At 55.0% G+C, this 12,733-nt stretch overlaps 1 protein-coding gene across 4 annotated transcripts in view; it reads right to left on the bottom strand.

Moving 5' to 3' along the window:
• Window positions 1–12,733, bottom strand: part of LOC137673413 (protein CEPU-1) — a 305,517-nt gene that overhangs the window by 119,804 nt on the left and 172,980 nt on the right. For 3 of the 4 annotated variants that reach the window (XM_068418177.1, XM_068418174.1, XM_068418176.1), the window contains exon 1: window positions 2,988–3,154. In XM_068418177.1, the coding sequence (XP_068274278.1) occupies window positions 2,988–3,154 (167 nt within the window). Of the gene's footprint in view, window positions 1–2,987; window positions 3,155–12,733 lie in introns of those variants that run through there. The other variant, XM_068418175.1, reaches the window with a different exon arrangement.

The raw sequence follows: 12,733 nt of genomic DNA, 5'->3' as shown, positions 1-12,733 counted from the left end.
GCCCCAGCTCAGAGACCAACACGTGCATCAGTAAAAACGCCAAGCTGTTGGACCAAACACCCACAAACCCTTTTCCTATTCCTGCAGGTTTTGCTGCACCCAGGAGTAACTTCTGCCCCTCCTACCCCACACGGTAACTCCATCCCAAGATCTAACCCTAGATTTAAATTTGATACAGTGACTTAAAGTGCTGGTATCGAAGCAAGACACATGACTGTACCCTTCAGCAGACATCATGAGGCAGAAGGAAATACCTGAACATCTCTGGTGACTCTGGTCCTAACCTGACTCCTAACAGCAGATTTCTAGTAGCCAGGTTTGCACGGAGCAAAGCCTGCGCCCTTTCCAACGGGGAAGTCTCCTCACTGCCGTCAGTCCAGCTCCTTTCACGGGCACTGAATTAGCTCTGCTTGAGGACGGAGCTGAAAAGAGCCTCCTTGGCAGGGCACTGCTGCCCAACCGCAGCTTGGGGTCCTCGGCACCCTGCCACCCCAGACAAAACAACCTATTCCCAACAGCCAAGCCCTCTCCCTCGGGGGGGACAGGACTTTCCAAGTGCTTCAGAGAAGCAGCAACTTCTGCTGATAAGTTCTCAGCTTGCTCTCCCTTTTGTTGGCTGTGAAAAACCAAGAAGGGACCTCTAGAAACATCTCTTTCCTTCCACATCCTTGGCTGCGACTCACCGTCCTCCCACTTCACATGGAAATGAGTGGGAAAAGAGGAAAAACTACTTTTTTTTCCCCTCCCCGTGCACCCTTCCCTGGCTGTCACCCTCGCAGGGCTGGGGAGAGGGCAGGAGCAGTAGCGGGGTCCGCCGAAGCCTTTCTGAGCAGCATTGCTATTCCGAACAAGTGAATTCCTCCACAACAGATCGATGGTTACACCGGGCTGGGGCTGGGAGGGGAGCGGGCAGGAAGATTCACGCTTCCTTGATTTCCCCCTCTGGCAACGTGTGGTTTTCATGTGCTCTTCTCTTGGCTCCTGCCACAGCGCAGCACGGCTGCAGGGAGCAGGACCTACCGAGGGATGCAGCAATGTACCACTGCACACCAGACTAACCGCTCCCACCTCAAACCAGAAGAAAAACATCCCAAAACGCCAACGCAAAACACAGTCCTCCACCTCTGCGGCTACCAAACCAGCGCACCGAGCCGGCAGTAAGCCATTAATTTCTAAAAGCAATGCCCACTCCAGGGACAGGACAGCAGGAATATCTTCTGCGCAGCGGCAATATCACCCGCACAGTTTGCACACCCGAGCCCACGTGCCCATCTCCTGGGGCACGCTTGTATCGACGACGCACTCACGCAGGGACACGGACATCCCTTGCGGCCAGCCAGGCTCCCCAGCTGAACTGGCACACACGCTGCAGCTCTGGGGGTGATGATGACAAGCCACTGCCCTCCCTCCCCAAGGCCACCTCCCAGGCGCAGGGCTTGTCTCCCCTTCCCACCAGGACAGAAGAAAAGCATCCCTCCTGCTGACTCACCCTGGCTTTCCTTTGTTCTCCACCAACACCCAGCAACCGGGGCAGAGCACCAGCACCAGCTGTGCCAGAAACCCTTCGCAGGCCCCCACCACAGCACGAGCAATTCTCCTCCTCCCAGTAAGTTTGCACAGCACCCGTGCCTGCACCACCCTGCAGCTGCCACCCTCCTGTGTATTTGGCTGCCCAGACCTCCAGCAACCCAAACTCCTCCCTCTTTGATAACCCCATGGCAAGATCTGTAGGATTTTTGGTGTTTGGGAGAGTGCAGAAGAGCAAAGGAGCTACTTTTATTTTTTTTTTAGCCCAGCTCGTTGGGGCAAATTCCTAAGCGAGACACCCCACCCTCAGCCACCCATTTCCAAGCCTCTTTGCCCAGTCCTACCATGACGCAAGACAATTCCGGAGGGATGGCCACAACACAGCTCCCTCCCTCCACGCAAGGGCTGCGGGGGGTGAGAAGCTCGGCTGCAAACAGCTGAGTTGCAGAAAATACAGAGGAAGGGGATTCACGTTTCCAGGGGCCAAACCCAGCCTGTGGTTTAATTCCTCCTTAGGTTTTTGGCCCTGCTCCACTCACTGGCGTAAAGCAGGAGCGGCTCTCGCCGCACACACCCAGCTGGCCCCGCAGATGTTAGTGTCACCTATGCAACGTGCCGGCGGCAGAGGAAAGTCACTCCCCGAGCACGCCGGAGTTGCAAGCGCCGCTTCCCAGCGCCGCAATTAAAACCTGGCTTTTTATTTTTAATGTCCCTATCAAACATCCTCTGGGATGACTGCGCCCATCTGCTGCGAGGACAGGGACTGGTGTCTGGGTATAAGATGTCCCAGAAGTTGTGCTGATCAAAATCACAGTTTTCTTGGCAGCCCCTGCACCTCTCAGATCACTGCTGCAGGCGACAGGGCCCCAGTGCAATACCCAGCCCCACATTTTCCCCCACCCCAAAGAGTTAATGCTGGCGGGTCGCAGCAACCCCCTGCCTCAGAGCAAGGGGATTTTTAAGGAGAGCAGCATCCGCCTGCCCAGAGCCAGCCCCATGCTGCGCTCCCCTCATCGCAGCAGGTCTGCGCATGGGGAAAAGGCACAAAATCCCACCGGGAAGTCCATAACTTCCCCTTTCCCCAGGCTGGGTTGGTTTGACAAGCACAAAGGCACCCCCGGCGCAGAGCGGTGTTTACCCCCACCGAACGCAGACGAAGTGCCCGAGCTGTGACTACTGACAGCAGGAGCCGAGCCCAGTGTAGGGCAGGGGGCCAAGAGGGACTCACACTCCCCTTTTTTCATCCCCCAGTAACTTTCCCGGAGATGACTTGGGGGGCTGAGCCAAAGCCCAGTCCCCTGGCACCCAAATCTGCTGCCCGGCATCCATCCTGCGCTGCCAATCGACATGATGCGTCCCCCGTGGGGAAACTGAGTCACGTCCCCGAAAACACCGGCCACCCTCCCCACACAGCGGGACCCCCCCGGCACCCCCCAAGGCAGAAATCCAGCTGCTCCTACCTGAGCGTGGCACTCTCCCCTTGCCGCACTGTCACGTTGTCCATAGCTTTGGGGAAGGTGGCATCTCCGCTGCGCACGGGCACTCCTGCGGGCACAAGGAAGAGCAGCCTGAGACAGAGGACGACCAGGCACCTCCAGGGCAGGGCTAAGCACCCACAGACCCCCATCCTGGGCAGCAGGGACTTTTCCAACAGGCAAAAAACACACCCGACAAGGCCACCAGGAGCGAAAAGGGGGGGGGGGAGAGAGGAGGGAGGGGGTGCGTGTGTGTGGGGATGGGGGGGAGCAAAACCACCCGGGCGAGCGATGCGGAGCTCCACGGAGATCAGGAGAGCCCCCGGCAAGGCAGGCTGCGAGCGCTGAGCCTGCCGAGCGGCATCGGAGGGAGTCCCGGTATCCTTGGGTGAGGGAGGAGGCCGGGAGGGCCGGGGGGAGGAGGAGGAAGAAGAGGAGGAGGAGAAGTGGCAAAGGTGCTGGACGCTGGGCGAGCCGGCTCTTCCCGAGAAGCAGCAGTCCGAGGCTCACTTGGGCGAGGAGGCGCCGGGGGAGCCGCCCGCCTGCGCCCCGCTCAGCCCCGCACGCTTGTCCCGAGCTGGCAGCTCCCACCGCAGCGCGGCGGGGGCACTCCGAAAACCAGGAAAAAAAAAAAAACAAACAAAAAAAATAAAAACCAAAACAAAACCACTCCCGGAGCGAGCTAGCGAAGGGGTCCAGACGCAAAAAAAGGCCTCCGAGGTGGCCGGCAGCTCCTCTCCTCCAGCCCCGCTGTCGGGTCCCAAAGGCGCGCTGGTCCAGGCGGGATGCGGGGATGCAGGAATGCAGGATGGGGCGGGGGGGGATGTCAGGACGCCGGGCTGATGTCGGGGTGATGTCGGGGTGCCCTCAGCGGCAGGAGGACGGGGAGCAGGGGGGCGGCGGCGGCAGCAGCCCAGCGCCGCTGGCCGGCAGCATCCCCGGGCGCGCAGGCTGCCTGCCCGGGGTTGTCATGGCAGCGGCTCCAGCCCTGGCCGGCACCGGGGCTCCGCGCAGCACCCGCACAGCGCGGAGCGGCAGCGCGCACTGCACACGCCAGCCCGGGCGAAGGACACCCACTTTAACCCCCGCCGCACCGCGCTCCTCGGGGGACGCGATGGCAGGACCCCCCTCGCCGCCTCCCCCTCGCTTCCCACCGTGCTTACCTGCACCCAGCAGCAGACTACCTCTAACATCTAACCCTCCTTTACCTCTCCCTCCGCACCATGCCCTCCCCAGGCAGCAAAGCCACTATGCAGGAGGGGAAACTGAGGCACGGGACAATTTCCCCCCACCCAAAGTCAAGCAGGGGGTGACGAGAGGCAGGAGCCTGGTCCTCTGCACCTCACAGACACACAGCGTGAGCTTAAGCGGCGGATTCCTCCCCAGCCGCGAGCAGGGTCCCCACGTACTTTTTATCAGCTCATAATTTAACAAATATCGCATTTGCTTATGCCGAGTAATTCCTCCTTCCCTCCACTAGCGGCTAAACACATTAATATTTCCAGGCACAGTTTCATGCTGGTAAAAGGTGCCGGGGAGCCATCCTCAGAGCACAAAGTCCCGGAGCCACTGAGCAAGTGCCGAGCCAGCAGCCGAGCCACAGCTTTGGGGGTGCTGCGCCCCTGGAAGCCCCCCCCAGAGCGGCGGCAGCCCAGCCTTAGGGGAAACCAGGCCTCCCCCGCCCGCTGTCCCCAAGGACCTCTCTGCGACGCGGGACCTTATCCAAAAGTCCTCCCTCCCTCCGTTCCCCCCCGCGTGCTCAGCAGCTATTATACAGCACCATTTTTTTTTTAAATCACTGCCAACCTGAGCTGGATTCAGACTGGTGACCTAGATGTGAAAGGATCCATAGCCTGTTACTAATCCCCGGAGTCTCCGAATCCCCTGTAAACTACTGCTTAATTCACTAACTGTGCTATTTAATCTCTAAAACATTATGAGCTGTGCCGGGCAGAGGAAACACGCAATCAAACAAAGCTTTATTATTATTATTGTGCGTGCTGATAGGTCATACGAGAAGGGGATTGCTTTGCAAGTCTCTCTACTTCTTCCTCTTCTGTACGCTCTCTGCACCTTGAATTCAGCGCTGGTGGGACGTGCTGCCTCGAGCCCGACGTTTCCCCAGAGGGGACAGCAGCTTTCCCCAGCTCTCGGCAGAAGGAGTTTAATCTCTGCAGCTCGCTCGGCTCCTGGCTGGTCTGGCAGGGGAGGGGTAAACACCTGCCTTCAGTAGATCCTTTGGGCCCACAGATTACATGGGAGGGGGGCTCTGAAACCTCACTGCAAAAAGTGGGACCATTAGCAGCAGGGCAAAACCCAGCAAAGAAAAAAAGACGCCGCTTTTGCCGACTGCTGCAGCACCCAGGCACCCCCGGCAGGATGGGGACCCCGCCGTGCTACCTGTCCGCTGCTGGGGACCACCCTCGTGGGCAGGACCTCCAAGCCATCGCCGTGCTCCCCACTCAACAGCTTGGTCTCTTTGTGAGGCTGCTCCTTTGGGTGGGCAGAGCCCATCTCCTGTGTCAGCAAAACCCAAGGGATTCCAATAACCACAGCCAGTTAACCTTTTAACACCGCCCAGATTGCCGGGAGCATCTTAAATCACGAGAGAAAGCACCTGCCTGCGCTGACAGCGAGCGAGGCTGGGGCAGAACGTGACCTGCTGAGCTTCAGCCCCTGCAAGGGCTGAATTTGGCCCTCTGTTAGGCGATCATTGTTTGAAAATCCCAAGGAATTTAAATCCAACACCGCCTGCTCCTGCATACTAAAGCCCAGCAGAATCCCTGGTCTATCTCCCCGTCTGCGGCTCTCTTGCATACATACAATGTACATATAAATCAGCCTGTCACAGCTCGTCTCTTTTCTGACAGCTGTAATTGCTTCAGACTATAAAAATATCTACAGACAATAAACACAACGCACGAAAACAGCAAAGAGAAAACCAAATCAAGATTCCTTTAAATAATTCAGTTGCTCCAGCAGCAAAGGAGCCAGCAACTGAGTCCAGCTGTGAAGGTTCAGCAGCAGGAGAAAGCGAGCTTTGTAGCCTCCGCTGGGGATGAGAGAGGCTTTTTTTTTTTCTTCGCTGGTTTTTGACCACAGCAGAAGAAGAGTCTGCCATACACGGGCTAAGCCGCTTGCAAAGCAGCACCTACCCGAGCACGAAACGCAGCCTTTTGCTTTCAGCTTCTTCCCTTTCTTCCTACTTAGATAAAAGTCTCTTTTTTTTTTTTCATTGCAAGCAACAGGCAGCAGACAAGCAGAACGAGCAAAGCACAGGCGCACTCTCCGTATATATTTATCTCCGTGTCTAACCTCCTCCTTCCCAGCAAGGCTAAAGGCCCCCCTCTCCTGGCAGAGACCACAAACAGGGGAGCAGCAGCAGCGCGGGCTGGCATCGCTCGGGACTGCGGTGGGAAGAGGAGCAGCAGGGATGGAGACAAGGGAAAGATTTTTCCCTTGGGGAGCAGCGACTGCAAGCCCGGCGGTTTGGCAGCCAGGCAAAACCGTTTTCAGCAGATATTTACTCAATTTTCTACAAAGAGACTGGACAGGGTCAAAGGCGGCAGTGCCAGCTCGCAGAGACTCCCGTAAACATCTTTCTGTCCTTGGCTCTCGTGGGCCTTCCCCTCCGGGCTTTTATTTTGAGGTTTGAAGCAAATCAGTCCCCAAAAACGCCTCCGGGGAAGACCCGCAGTGTTTGCCCCAGCCAGCGCTTCCCACAGCCTGCTGCGAGGAACCCCGGCTCCTTCTTCAAGGCCCGGGAGCCCGCCAGCAAACGCTGCCCCAGTCTCAGCTTTCTGAGCAAAAACCAAGCCTAAGCATCTCATCTGCAGATCTGAGCGGTCCCGAAGGCTGATAACCAGATGCAAAATCGCAGTTAAGGTTCCTCTATCAAGTCAAACAACACGATTGCTGCATTTTTTTCGGCTTTCTCAGAAATATCTAGCACAATTCTAGCATCTATTTTGCTTGTGGCTGCTTGTAGGGACAGTCCATAGATCCTCCCATACAACCTGTGCCTATATACCTGCCAGAAAACCTATGTACAATACATATAACATACAATACTCTGCCTCCCCACACCAAAAGATTTCATTCCTGGAAAAAAAAATAGTACTTTCAATAAGTAGGTCATAGCAAGGCAATTTGTACAGTCAGATTTCTCTTTTAATTCCTTTTTTTCCTTTTCAGGAAGCTGATAGATGGCAATCTACAACCCCTACCACACTCTAAGTGGAATTTTATTTTTAATCTGAAATTGCCAAATACGATCAGAAACATAATTTATGCTCGAGTCATTCTTGCTCCTTCAAAATGAAAACACGATTTCATAACCCCATTCCTGCTATCACATACCACATTATTCTCCAATAAGCACAGAGTTGCAAAAAAAAAGAAAGTGCTTAATTCCCTTGGCATTAGTCAGGTGAATGACACACAAGTCCGGGAGAGCTTTTCCCGCACAACGACTGAGCCCTCGATGTCTACAACCATTCACGGCGCACACAAAGGACGCGGGCTCCGCTCCCCTCCCCACGCTGACTCATTTATCCCCTCATTAACGGTGGCCCCAATTAAGAAATGATGATTGAGAGGCTTACTTGGCTGGAGCCATTTGGAGCCCTGCTCGCCCCAAAGGCATTCCTGTGCCGAGCTGGACAAATTGCCTGTTCAGGGACGTTTCTAGGCCAGTTTTCTGAATGCAACGAGCATCCTCACGGGCACTCAGCCCCTTACACTGAGTGCAGCAGTGACTACCAGCACCTTCTTCGTGGTGTATAAAAGCAACGCAGGAGACCCCATTAATCCCCGCTAAAGATGCCGTTAATATTTAACTGGCATTTATATAAACTCCCAGTAACCGCTGTATTAAACTCGAATGAAGTGTGCTTTTGGGAGCCTCCCCCTAAAGCGACGCCGGGATCCGCTGCCCTGCTCTGCCTGCACTTTGCACCAGCCGCCTCGCCATAAAAAGGAACATTTTGGTTTGCCCTTTAAAAAACTGCTGGGCTCGGGTTCCTCGCTTGCTCTCATCGTGCTCAGAGGGCTTGGGATTTTCAAGCACCAGTTAACTCCTTCCAGGGCACCCCTGGCTGAGCTGCGCTGCCTTGTGCTCGCTGCAACCAAGAGGCTGGAGGACCAGCCTCCCTGAAAAAGCCTGTGCCAAGCTGGTGCTTCAAAGCTAGCAAAGGATTTACCTCCCTGCAGCATCTCAAGAGGTAACCCAGAAGGTACCACCTGAGGAAGAGGAAAACCTCATCACTAGCTGCAAAAATACCCCATAGCGCTGCCATCCCTTATATACCCGGAGACACACGACAGCGTCCCTGAGGATGCTCTGATGTACGTTACAGATGGGCCAGGCAGTGCTGCAGCTTGGGCACGAGCTCGGGGAGGGACGCACAGCAGTCCCCAAGGCCCGGCTTCTCCTTCAGGATTATTCCTTTCTCCAACAATGCTCAGGGTTTGGGCCTTTTCCAACAGCCCAGGAACACAACATGCCTATTTATGAAGCGACACCTCTGATCGTCCAGCCTTAACATTAAACATCTATACAGAGAGTTAACAACAAAAATTATCGAGGAGATACTGAGTGACGCCGGCCCAGTGAAAGTAATGAACGGTTATTGATCCTGGGTACAAATCAATATTAGTTTTACGTAAATCTCTTTCTCGTTGCGTTGTTGTGAGGTTACAGCACTACATTAACACCCCAAAAGACATCCTATACACTCGCTCTGCATCCACAGTGGTGTTTGATCGGGATGAATCAGGTGCCAGAGCCAGCTGACGACATGGGATAAAACCATGTCATTAGCCACCTAATAGCGTTTCATAAGCATACGACATTAGCCCAGCGCTCTACAACTCAACCCACTCTGTCTCTTAACAGCAGTAAGTGTGCACGGGAAGAGCAGAAAAGCTGAACAGGCTGAAAAGCAAAGCCAGCCACGCCTCGGGTCCCACCGCGGACGTTTGGGAGCTCCAGTACGGCTACCTTGAATGCAAAGACAGGAGCTTCTCCCCCCTGAGCTTCTGCCTACAGTCTGGAGGCACTTGCAGGCTCTGTGTTGGCTAACCCTATGGAGGGGCAGCTCCAAGAGCTGCTGTGCCTTCTCCTGGGATGGCCCCACACAAGGCGCACCAAGCCAACCCTTCCCCAGACCATCTGGATATCCACACACACATCCTAAACCCCAAGAAGGTAAATGTCCCTCGCTGGTGCTGGCCCATCACCACATCCACCCCCCCCCCTTCACCTCATACTCCCCAGCAAAGCCCTTTCCTACCAGAGAGCCACTCAGTCCATGCAAACCAGGCCAGGCAGGTGACAGAAGCGGAGTAGATACCTTGATTTAGACCACGATGTTCAATAAAAAGCAGACATGAAGAGCAGGGGCCATGAAACCCCTCTTTGGAAAGCACTGAACACGCTCAGCAGCTCCCAGTGAAGCCCCAGCCCACCTCCAGGTGTTTGGCATCTTTGACAATCAGACTCTCCTGGAGACACTGATTTGCCTTTTACCCGCAGCTGCCTTTGGACCTGCCTCACCCACCTTCAAGAAAAAAAAAAGGGTGGTGAGATGCAAGCTTTGCTTTCCACCTCTGGACCAGCTTTAGCCAAAAAGGAGCTTCGTCAGATGCACCTCAAACCTACACCTTTGCGGGGTCCATCTTTTGCCCACCTTAAACGTCATTCCTGAGGTCCCAAGGTTGCCCAATTGCTCGAGCATCCCTCGGGAAGAAGCGCCAGGCATGCTGCTGCCTGCCTGTATCAACTGTAGTTTTGCCACTGGTCCTCTGACCCTCGCGGTGCTGCGCATCCAAGAATAATATTAATAATAGTCACGCCATTAAGCAAGATGCTTGGTTTGAATCTGAAGATTTTGAGAAATGATCTCATAAATTTAATTCCCGGGGTACCATCTTTGAGCGTTAACAGGCACAGTCGCCTCTGAATTCTGGGAAATGAGCATAATTACATGGAGATCGACAAGGCACAAATGCCAAGAATTCTGTTAACCTTTAATACCGCAAAAAAACTCTCCCCTTGTAATTATCTCTTTCCTTTGTCTTAAATGTTACTGATGAATATTTAGCGGGATAAGCAAATAAAAGGAGGTTGGGGGGCGCAAGGAAGCGCAGCCCTCTGCAGAGTAACTCTGCAAAGCTTGCAGCATCTCTGCGGGTCAGGGCTGGGGGCAGGCTGGGACCCGGGGTCACAAAAACTGCCACCCACGGCAGTGACACCTCCACGGTGACATGCAGCCACCGCAGAGCTGGTGGAGGGTAATTTGAGTTGCACCAAAATTCAAATTAATCACCCCCACTGCTGCAAATGCACCCTCAGCTCAGGTCTGTGGGGTGGGCAGGGAGCCATCCTGCAGCCCCCAGCGGGGGGGTTTCAGGTGCCCTTTCTCCAAACTGACTTTGTCTTGGAATAAAACTTCCTGGGTAAAAAACACATCACCTTTCAAACATATCCTCCCTAGGGCTGCAAATGGCACTGCCCTCTTGCTGCACATTGAGTCTGATGGAAAGAAGATTTTCTCCCGGCGTGAACTGCATTAATATCTGTCACCGCTCTGGTATTTCTGCCTATAATGATGAAAAATATGTGCAGAGAATGCGGGGTGCTCTCAGCATCACCTTCCTCCCCAAGAAGCGAAATTAGAAGCAGCTGCTCCCATTCCCGTCCTCTTTATGGCCCTACACAGCATTATCTCTGGAAGCTTATTATTTGGGAGATGGTGTGGGGATAACCGAGACTCACGACCTATCCATATTCAAAACGTGCCTTGCTGCAGACGGGGGCCCAGCTCTCCTCTCCCCTGAGCTGGAGACCAGTGTAAAGGTCACTCTCCTCTTTTAATGTTGCGTCAGACCGACCGGTGCTCGAACAAGGCGAGGGAAGAGGCACATCTCCCCCGCCAGACAGAGAAAACCCATCTCAGTCTTGGTAGAAGCGTGCCAGCACGAGGCAGCCAGGCTGTAACCACCTGCAACGCCAAACGCCTTCGGACCACGGTCCAGGAGCCCTGCAAGAGGTGGAGGGAGCGTCCTCCTGGCTTTGAAGATGCTGCTTTCAACTGCATCCCACCCAGCAGACAGACCCGCTGGTTGGGATGAGCAAGGAGGCAGCAAACCTCATGCCATGGAGGAGAGGGACTGCAGCACACCCTTGCACTTGCCCCAAAATGCTGCAGGCAGCACTGGGGACAAGAGCAAGCAGTCACGAGCGTGCCGGCCCCAGACCTTCGGGATGTCACACGCCAGCTGCCCAGGTCCTCCTGCTCTTCACTGCTGCGAGCTGTGCTCAGTCCAGCTGGAATCGCACCTCCCCATCACTCTGCAAACGCATCCCAAATTAACTGACACTGCCCGGGCCACCGCGTTCGTGAGTTGGTCCATCTTGGAGCCCCACACCAGGCAGGCTGGGTGCCACGGGAGAGGCTGGAGCAGTCTACAGAGCAAACCTTCCCTCCAGCCTCAAAGCGAGACCTTTACAGACTCCCTCCTCCCTCATTCCAGGAGGAACGAAGCCAAAGCAGTATTTATCCACAGAGGACCGGGGAGAAAAATGAAATAAAAGAGGTTAGCTCATTAAGCACGACACCCACCCCTCCCAAGAGCGGTCTGAGGAACCGACTTTGCAGTCACCAAGAGGAGAAACGTGTCAAAGCCCAGAGCCAGGGCTGCTGATAGCCATGAGGGCTCCAAACCTCCCCAAGACGGGCAACACCACAACCAGCTTGGACCTGAGGTCCCAGCAGCCCCATCCACCACTACCCTGGTTCCTTCTGACCTCAGGGCGCAGCAGATGTTTGCTCTCCTCCCTTCCCCTCTCTCTTTTTGCCTGCCTTCATCTCGAGCGAGCTTTCTAGTCTCCAAGCTGCTTTTATGCCCCTTTAAAAGGTTATAAAAGCTCTCTTTATATTCCAATAAAGGGATATAAAAACAACCTTTTTTGCAGTTCAATAAACGTGGTTAACTTTTCCCCCCATTAACTCTTTTTGTCTCTGCGCCGTGCGCATGTGCAGGCTGCTGCAGGGCACAGAGGAGGACGGGGCTTGGGGCATCGCACCCCAAAGCGGGAGACAGCAAAGCATCCCGAGGGAGAGGGACCAAGAAGCTGAGCTCAGGTCAAGCTGAGAGATGGGCATCATGACCTGAGCTGCTGCCTTAAAAGGAGAGAGATGAGGCTACAGCAACTTATCACCTGGTACCCTGTGCTGGTGTGTTTATTCCAAAGAAAATACCTCCTGAAAGCTGGGTCGGGCCCAAGGGCGGGCTACGCTGTGGCACGACAAAAATTCAGAGTCCAAGCGACGGACTATACACATGAGGGGGCGAGCAGCTGCCCAGCAGGGTTTTGCCTCTCCTGGTCAAGCCCCCTTGGACGCAAGCGATGATAAACCGCAGCCATCCTGACCAGCATCCTTGCACGAGCCACCCGGCAAGCCACAGCACCTCGGACCGTGCCACCTTTCCTCCTGGGTGACGAGGGCCAGCTCGCTTCACCGCTCGCTGGCAGTCCCCTGCTCTTTGCAACAGCCATTTAGACCTTACGGATTGCGGGTCAGGAACCATCCCCTCTCAGAGCATCAGGGCTGCGCGCAGCGTGACGGGACCCTGCTCCCAGCGCAGCCTCCAGACACGGCTCTAATTATTATTTACCGTTTGTGCCGCCAGCCCGTGACTGGCAATCAGTCTTTCTCAAAAGCGTC

The sequence above is a fragment of the Nyctibius grandis genome, chromosome 25 (assembly GCF_013368605.1).
Source record: "Nyctibius grandis isolate bNycGra1 chromosome 25, bNycGra1.pri, whole genome shotgun sequence".
Taxonomy (NCBI): domain Eukaryota; kingdom Metazoa; phylum Chordata; class Aves; order Nyctibiiformes; family Nyctibiidae; genus Nyctibius; species Nyctibius grandis.
Note: the sequence above shows the minus strand (reverse complement) of the source record. Positions and strands in the feature narration are given on the sequence as shown.